Raw genomic sequence first — 8,258 nt, 5'->3', positions numbered from 1 at the left:
TGCTGTGAACAGACACCATGACCAAGACAATTATTATGAGGACATTTAATTGGGGCTAGCCTACAGGTTCAGAGGTTCAGTCCATTTTTATCAAGGTGGGAAGCATGGTAATGTCCCAGTAGGCATGGCACTGGTGTTCTACATCTTGTTCCTAAGGGAACCAGAAGACTGGCATCCTCGGGCTGCTAGGAGGAAAGTCTCAAAGCCAACCACCACAGTGACACATTTCATAAAATAAAGCCACACCTATTCCAACAAGGCCACAGTTCATAATAGTGGCATTTCCCATGAGTCAAGCTTTTTCAAACCACCAAAATCACCTTTATAGATTCCAGGATGTTTCCTCTGCGCTAGGCTTCCACCCCCTATACCCACAAATGTTCTTCAATTCCATCTGTCTCTTCCTGTATTCTCTCCATCTATTGCCCCATCTCTCCCACTCTTGTCCTCGTCCACCCTCAATTGAACTACAAATGTTATTATTCTATTTCCTCTTCCCAGGGAGGTTCATGCATAACCTCCCAGGCCCTCCTCTTTGCCTAACCTTTCTGGGCCTGTGAATTGTAACTTGTTATCATTTACTTAACAGCTAGTACCCACTTAAAAGTGAATGGATGCTTTTCTTATATATGCACCTTATGAGTGCCTGGACCCTGTGGGGATCAGCTACCCTGGAAGAGGATTTATAGACCTGTGAGCTGCCATGTGCATATGATGCCATGGGCATGAGTCTCTCAAACTGCCTTGATTTATATCATTTGCATTGGGCTGTTTGCCCCAGCAGACCTCTCTGAAAACCTTCTGTACTAGTGTTTATGGTTTGAAAAAACCCCTAGCTGTATCGACAGGGCTGTAGATCCTGCCCTCACCATATCTACAGAAAATAATGGTTCTGGCTTCTACTCTATCCCACTTTTCTATAGCTAAGGAAACATTTGGCTTCTGTCATGCCCCACTGCTAACAGAGGACTTTACAAAGAACAGATGCCCAGTGGAGGCTTTTGGGTTAGAAGTTCCATTTATTTATTATTTTTTTGTTTTCATTTTAATTTGTTAACTGCGATGAAATATTAAACAGTGTAAGACCATCAAAAATTAATTTTATTCTTATTCAAGTTAATGCCAGATTTTTCCCATTGCCCAGGAAATTCCCATTTCAATGCCACTGGTATCTTGTGACATTTTACAAATTAAGACAGAAATCATTCCCATTTGTTTTCAAAATAATAAATTCTTCAACATGGATCAATAACAATGCATTCATTACAAAAGACTTAAAAACTAATGGATTTTGTAACAAGAGTATTAACACTTTGGAATACCGAGAATCCTAAAGTCACTCAAAAGTAGAATACTTAAAGCTCCCCTCCCACCAGCTCTCAATTGAGGGTACAATACTTGGATCACTGACTCAGCCTGAACTGATGTTGGATGAGAACTGCCAGTGCACTAGACTATGTGCAGGTCAGTGCTACAGAGCTATCTCCTGGGCAATCCAGGCTTGGGCCCTCTCTATCTCATCTCTCAGAGCCTCTGCATATTTTTCAGTGAACGCTCTGGGATCGGTCTTAGTAATGCTAGCAAAAAACTTCAAGACATTCATTTTGGTGGTTTCAACAAAGGCCCTTGGTCCCCACAGGAACTGATAGCTATGAGGATCACTATTAGGCACCTGCCTGTATTCCAGGTACCCTTCCTGGACAAACTCCTCAGAGATGAGCTTCCTGGGGTCTTGATGTATGTAAGCATCCCTTCCACCATACAACCCTATGTTATTTAGCATTTCCCAGATAATGTCTTCACTGACACAGTTTCCCTGCATGAAAATGACACCCAGTACAACTATTAGGAGACCTGTCTTGGGCATGCCCTGAACATCAGTCAGCATCCCATCATAGGTGATCCCCAGGGCAATGACAAGGATATAGGAGTGGACAAATGGGTCCACTTCTATCATGTCAATGCCAAAGACCAACTTCATGCACTCAGAGGCCTCACTAAAAATCAGAGAGAAGTACTGATCATACTCTCTACCAATGCTTTCCAGCATTTCTGCTTTGGTAGTGAATGCCTTCATTTGGTATTTGAAAAGCAGAAAGTCCACCAAGTCATATACCTTTATGTTCAGTGCATTGTAAAACATACGCAATGGGTCTTCCAGGTCTTCTACTTGGTTGGTGGAAGCTTCCTCAGATGGGCCTTCAGGAATGGAGGCCAGTGCCACAGAGGGAGAGGAAGCTCTCTGAGGACTCTGGGGAAGACTTGGTATTCCGCTACCACACACCTTCCTTGAGGCGAGAGTGACTTCCTCCTCATCTATAACCATTGGAGCCTGAGCATTGTCTAATTCCCTTTGGCCCTGAGCACTGCCTTGAAGGTTGCAGTGAAGGATGTTATGGGGATTATCCATTGTGACTTTCCTGTAACAACAGGCAGAATAATGTCCCAATCACAGTAGCAAAGATATACAGGCCTGGTGGGGAAAGGGAGAGAGTGAGTGAATTGTGCTGGTAGCCACTGTTTCACAGTCCTCAAAATATCATGTTATTTTATTTTTCTTGAGTAGTGCTCTAGGGTCACAAGGACTCTTAGCAGTCCTAGAACCCTGGAATCCTGAAAAAGGAAGTGACCCAGCTATTTGAGGTGCAGCCAAGTCACAGAGCAGGTGGCCTCAGGGCTACCATCAGGTTATTTGAGGCCAGGGATTCTGGAATGTCTATATTCTAAACTGTTGGTACCATTGATAAATACTTGTAGTATGTGCCTCCACATAACTTCTGAGGCTACATAGATTTGTGCTTATATATGAACTGGAGACTGTCTCAGATGAAGACTTTCACCTCCTGCTCTCTGAAACTATTATTAAGAGATGCTGACAACATCCCACAGCTGCAAACTGCTAGTTTGATACCTCATAGGGAGGGTGAGGTAGACTGTGGGAGGTAACCCTACTTAAGGTAAACGGTGCCTTCTATAATTGATCATTCTGGGCCCTTGGGTAGGTTTCCCCTGTCAAGGGTCAGGCACTACTCTTCTGCTGGCATGTAGCAAACTCTTAACTGTTCACCTCTCTGAAGCATAATAAAAGGGATTAAGAGCACTTCATATCTAGCTCAGAATCAATTACAAGAGACGGGCCAATTCAATGTATTCCATGTGTCCTGAGATGTTGGAGGTCTCAACACTCACCTTGACAAATAAGAACTGAACTGCTTGTCCTGATGATCCAAGGGTAGTTTCTTTAAGCCAAGAGCCTATTTCTGTGAAACAGAGGGAAGAGGATATGAGGTGAAGGAATGCAACTATGGCCCTTGGGTTTTCTCATAGCTGACAGGAGGGCAGGGAGGGAACAAATGCCAGGACCCCTTCAGTCCTCACCTTGAGTCCTGACACTCCTGAGATCTTCTCTCTGATGACTCCAGTCAAACTCCCCTTTACAAGATCTTTCAGCTCCCTGAGACCAGTAACCTGCAAACAAGATTGGGTGCTTAGGCTGATAGCCCTACCCAGCACTGTGGGAATCAGGTATGTGAGAAGTGTTTGTGGGGCCTGTGACAGTGGTTTCCTTGACTCAACCATTGGAGGTCCTTACTTGGACCATGCAAGATCCAGGAACCCATTTTTTAGTAAGGCCACCCACTCTGGTCAACATCCTCACCTTTTTAATATCTGAGGAGGTGTCACATCTCTTTACATCTGTAAGGGTTGTCCTGGAATGTTCACATGACCTGTGCTCATCTCTGCTGATTTTAGGGCTTTCTAATTCCACCTGAGGTTCATTCATCTGACTTGTACTTCCTGACATCTTCCCTTATGTCCAGATGACACAAGACCTCATCTCTCCAAAGACTCCCACCTTCCTGCCTAAGGTAGAAGTAAGCATGACACTTAGTGTCTCTGAGTGTTGGCCTCAGAATAAAACCAGGCAGTACAGTCCCTTCTTTCTGCACTGTGAACACATATAGTTCCCAGAAGTCTATGTCTGAGATATGGCTAATCCTGGGACTCCTTTCTCTGTTTACCACATGTGGTTCCCTCTGCCAAACTAACATCACCCCTAGAACCATAATCTTTACCTCCTAGAGAAGTCCCACCACAAGTCAAGAAGCATAAAGGAGAGGTAGATATAACATACACATACCCAGGTCTCTCCAGGCAACATTAAGAGAGGTGGACAGTTATTATGGCATCCATTGTTGGGGAGAGGATTGTACTTTTTTCCTCACCTTTAGTTCTAACCATGGTAACTCAAACTCACCTAGACTGCTTACAAATGCTGGACACCTCCTCTGGTAACCTTTATGTGGCTCTCTCTGCTGCTCTGATAATGTCCTTCAGTGGATACACTCACTGTCCTTGGAGAAAAGAGAGAAGAGACACTGAAGCATATCTGTATGACAGTGGGTAGGGGCTCCCAAAGCTTATGAGCACAGGACTGTCATCAATGGCAATGGGGACTATCTAAGGTGTGCTATCCTCAGTGAACCCTAGATGTTACTTTGACTGCTGATCTATATATCCTAGGACCTCATTTTCTATGGACCTCAGAAAAGGTTCTGACCTTATATCTACCAAGAACAAAGTAGGCCACTCCCCTGATTAGTCTAGCCACATGTAGTAGAGTACTATTTATTTATGGGTATACAACTGAGTTATCTAATGGGGACATCTCTTCCATTTACCCACAGGGTCTTACTATATCACTTCATGAAGTCTGGACCCACTCTACTCCAACTGTCTCCAAAAATTGATCTAAATCAGAGACCCTTTGGAGGATAGAGGCTAACTCCTATTTGGTGCAGAATGCACAATGGAGAAACAGATTTGGGGTTCCTCCACCTAGGCATAAAATCTCACTTTGATTCCAAGAGTACCTGGAGAGGGTCTGGAGAGCATAATCATGTTTTTAAAATATTTTATTAGCTCTTAGATAATTTCATACATTCCATTTTAATTATATTCAAACACTTTCCCAAATCCTCCTAGTCCCCAACTCCTTCTATACCTACCAGTCCTCATACTCTCATATTTTATGATCCTTATATCCTACAAGAGACTTTTTGTGCCCACCCTAAGCTCTCACCTAGACTTGGAAGGCATCTTGTGGCCATTTTTCTTCAAGGAATCCCAAAAGTGGTGTTGAATCCCCGAAGTCCATGTAGGCAGATCTGGAAGCCTGGTTACGGGCTCATTCCAAGTCTACCCCCTTCCCCATTTAGTTCAGGACCCTCAAAATAATACAAGGTAGCTAAGTTGTCTGGGTCTAACTATTTAGAAACTGGCTCCCACAAACCACTCTCAGCTCCCACCTTTATTTAAAAATGTTTGCTGATTCCTGATTTCAGGGAACCTATGAAATGGAGCCTATGGTCAGAGCTCCTTAGAGAAGGAAGGAAGGAGCTCATTTCAATAAATGGGTCTCTGTTTTGATGCAGCTCACATTATCCATCCTATAGTGAGTGGGGTCATTCTACCCAAAGCAGAGCTTTCATTGTACATTCCTGGGAACCCCATCCTCCCAGGACAGTATTCCACCACCACCCCCAATCACGAATTACTAAAAATCATTATTATCCTTACTCCTCAGGTATCATGGAGCAAGGGGCTCACTCCAAGAAGTGAGCTCTATTTGGAGCTAGGTTGATGACAGGAGTGAAAGTGCATTATTTCAAGGTACTGTCAATGTTGAAAGTTGCCCTTTCCAACACCATATGCACTCATATCCACTACAAAAGTGCAGAATGGCTGATTTACTTCTAGAAAACTCAGGAACATCCTCATCCTCAGGTGCCCAATATAGAAGGTAGGAAGGGTCTCTTTCCCAAAGAGAAGAGAAATAATACAGAAAGCTGTATTATTTAGAGGACCATTTATCCTGAATAGTTTCAGAGCCAGCCCGAAATTCTCACCTCAACTGTAGCGCCAATGCCGATTACTTCCAGGAGTCTTGCAAAATGGCGCCAAGTCCACAAAGTCCCCGGTTATGAAACGCTGGGGGGGGGGGGGGGGCAGCCGAGGGGCAGAGGGGCCTTATATCACAAGTCAGTACAGACAAGGCATCTTTAAACTCAAGGAACCTCAGAAAACTTCCCCAAGGCCTCCATGTCACCAGATATAGAGGCCTGGGAGGATCTCATTCACCCCAAGTCAGCACTTAAAAAAAAAAAATGGCCCTCAGACTCCCAAGTCCTCTGATATGGAAACTTGGGACCAGGTTCTTTTCACTAAGTAGGCTCCAGTTTGCTTAAACACCCCAAAAGGATACAAATCTAGTTTAACAAGTCTGGGCCTGTTCATCCTGGATTCAACTTCAGCAACCTACTCCCCCCAAAGCAGAGCTTCTGTAGTCCACCGTTAGGTACTCCTTTCACTCAGCTCCTATTCAGTGCTTTCCCTCACGGACTGTTTGAAAATGGCAACTTTAACCTCGACAATTGAGTAGTAAGGGGCTCATTTCTACAAGGTTACCCCCACTGGAACCTAGGCTGATCACAGGGAGAAAGCTGTATTATTTAGGGGACCTGAAAAGTTTCAGAATCAGTCCAAAATTCTCACCTCAAGTGGCGCGGCGATGCAGCTTCCTTCCAGGAGTCTTGCAAAATGGCGCTGAGTCCACAAAGTCCCCGGATATGAAACGCTAGAGGTGGGGGATGGGGAGAAGGGGGGCCTAAAGAGGGTAGCCGAGGGGGCAGAGAGGCTTTATCTCATAAGTCAGTACAGAACAGGCATCTTTAAACTCAAGGAACCCCAGAAAACTTCCCCAAGGCGTCCATGTCACCAGATATAGAGGCCTGGGAGGGTCTCATTCACTCCAAGTCAGCGCTCAAACTAAAAAAAAAAAAATGGCCCTCAGACTCCCAAGTCCTCTGATATGGAAACTTGGGACTAGGTTCTTTTCACTAAGTAGGCTCCCGTTTGCTTCAGCACCCCAAAAGGATACAAATCTAGTTTAACAAGTCTGGGCCTGTTCATCCTGGATTCAGCTTCAACAACCTACTCCCCAGCTTTCATCCAGACTAACATGGTCACATGGTCCGCCATTTCTAGAAATCTCTGAAATGGAGCCTAAGGACAGAGTCCCAGGAGAGGGAGGGGCAGGGCCGCATTCCCACAAGTGTGCCCCTGTTTGGTTCGGCTCACATTATTAAAACTATTATGGGGTGCTCTAACCAAAGCGGAGCTTCTGTAGTCCACTGTTAGGTACTCCTTTCACTCAGCTGCTATTCAGTGCTTTCCCTCATGGACTATTTGAAAATGTCAACTTTAACCTCGACAATTGAGTAGTAAGGGGCTCATGTCTACAAGGTTACCCCCACTGGAACCTAGGCTGACCACAGGGAGAAAGCTGTATTATTTAGGGGACCTGAAAGGTTTCAGAGTCAGCCCAAAATTCTCACCTCAAGTGGCGCGGCGATGCAGCTTCCTTCCAGGAGTCTTGCAAAATGGCGCTGAGTCCACAAAGTCCCCGGATATGAAATGCTAGAGTGGGGGGGGGGTTGGAGGTTTGTGGGGGAGTAGGGGACCTGCCGGGGACTCGGAGGGGCTTTGTCTCACAAGTGAGATCAAAGGATTCTTTAAACTCAAGGGACCTCAGAAAATGTCCCCGAGGTTTCCTTGTCACCAGATATAGAGGGCTAGAGATATTCTCATTCTCCCAGGTCAGCACATAGTCTCTAGAAATCAAGGAGTCAGCTTTTCCACCACTTTCCCTCAGGGAATGTTTGAAAATGGTGTGTGTGTGTGTGTGTGTGTGTGTGTGTGTGTGTGTGTGTGTGTGTGTGTGTGTTTCCCTCCTAGAAATCAAGGAGCAAGCAACTGGACCTACTTGGTTCTAGGCAGATGCAAGGGATGAATTTGCATTCTTTCGTAATGTTTACCCTGGAAAGGTACTTTTCTAGCCAAGCCTAATCTCTCACCTTGACTCAGAAGGCAGAGTGGCAGTCTCTTGTTTAGAAGCTTCACAAAATTGTTCTAAGTGCTCTAAGTCTCTGTAAATGAATATGGAGGTTCTTCTTTCTGCTAGCACTGAGGCAGCTTCTAGGCTCCAGGAACCTCACAAATAAGCTCTGTACTCCCCAAGTTTCTGGATGCAGATGTGGAGGCTTGGGTACAGGCTCATCCTCACAAGTCTGGTACAAGACCATCAAATGGATGTAATGTAGCTTGATTGTCTGGACCTGTCCATGTGGAATTTGACTTCTACTGTAAATTATCTCCAATGAAATTTGATCTACTCCCAACTTCCATCTTGACTATAA

General features: G+C 44.9%; 1 protein-coding gene across 2 annotated transcripts; it reads right to left on the bottom strand.

Annotated features, from left to right (window-relative positions):
* Positions 1–999: 999 nt before the first annotated feature.
* On the bottom strand, positions 1,000–7,447 carry Magea4 (MAGE family member A4). Of its 2 annotated transcripts, none has more exons than NM_001428949.1 (6): positions 7,398–7,447; positions 6,556–6,667; positions 4,259–4,355; positions 3,379–3,468; positions 3,190–3,260; positions 1,000–2,473 (listed from the first exon to the last, which is right to left on the bottom strand). In NM_001428949.1, the coding sequence occupies exon 6, from the start codon at positions 2,408–2,410 to the stop codon at positions 1,472–1,474; it is 939 nt and encodes a 312-aa protein (NP_001415878.1). In that variant the 5' UTR covers positions 2,411–2,473; positions 3,190–3,260; positions 3,379–3,468; positions 4,259–4,355; positions 6,556–6,667; positions 7,398–7,447; the 3' UTR covers positions 1,000–1,471. The 2 variants fall into 2 exon arrangements, with proteins under 2 accessions (NP_001415878.1, NP_001103020.1); NM_001109550.2 differs by having other exon boundaries at positions 4,259–4,350.
* Between the last annotated feature and the right edge of the window lie 811 nt (positions 7,448–8,258).

The sequence above is a fragment of the Rattus norvegicus genome, chromosome X (assembly GCF_021556685.1).
Source record: "Rattus norvegicus strain SHRSP/BbbUtx chromosome X, alternate assembly SHRSP_T2T, whole genome shotgun sequence".
Lineage (NCBI taxonomy): Eukaryota > Metazoa > Chordata > Mammalia > Rodentia > Muridae > Rattus > Rattus norvegicus.
The sequence above is the reverse complement of the archived record's forward strand: the minus strand, read 5'-3'. Positions and strand labels throughout refer to the sequence as shown.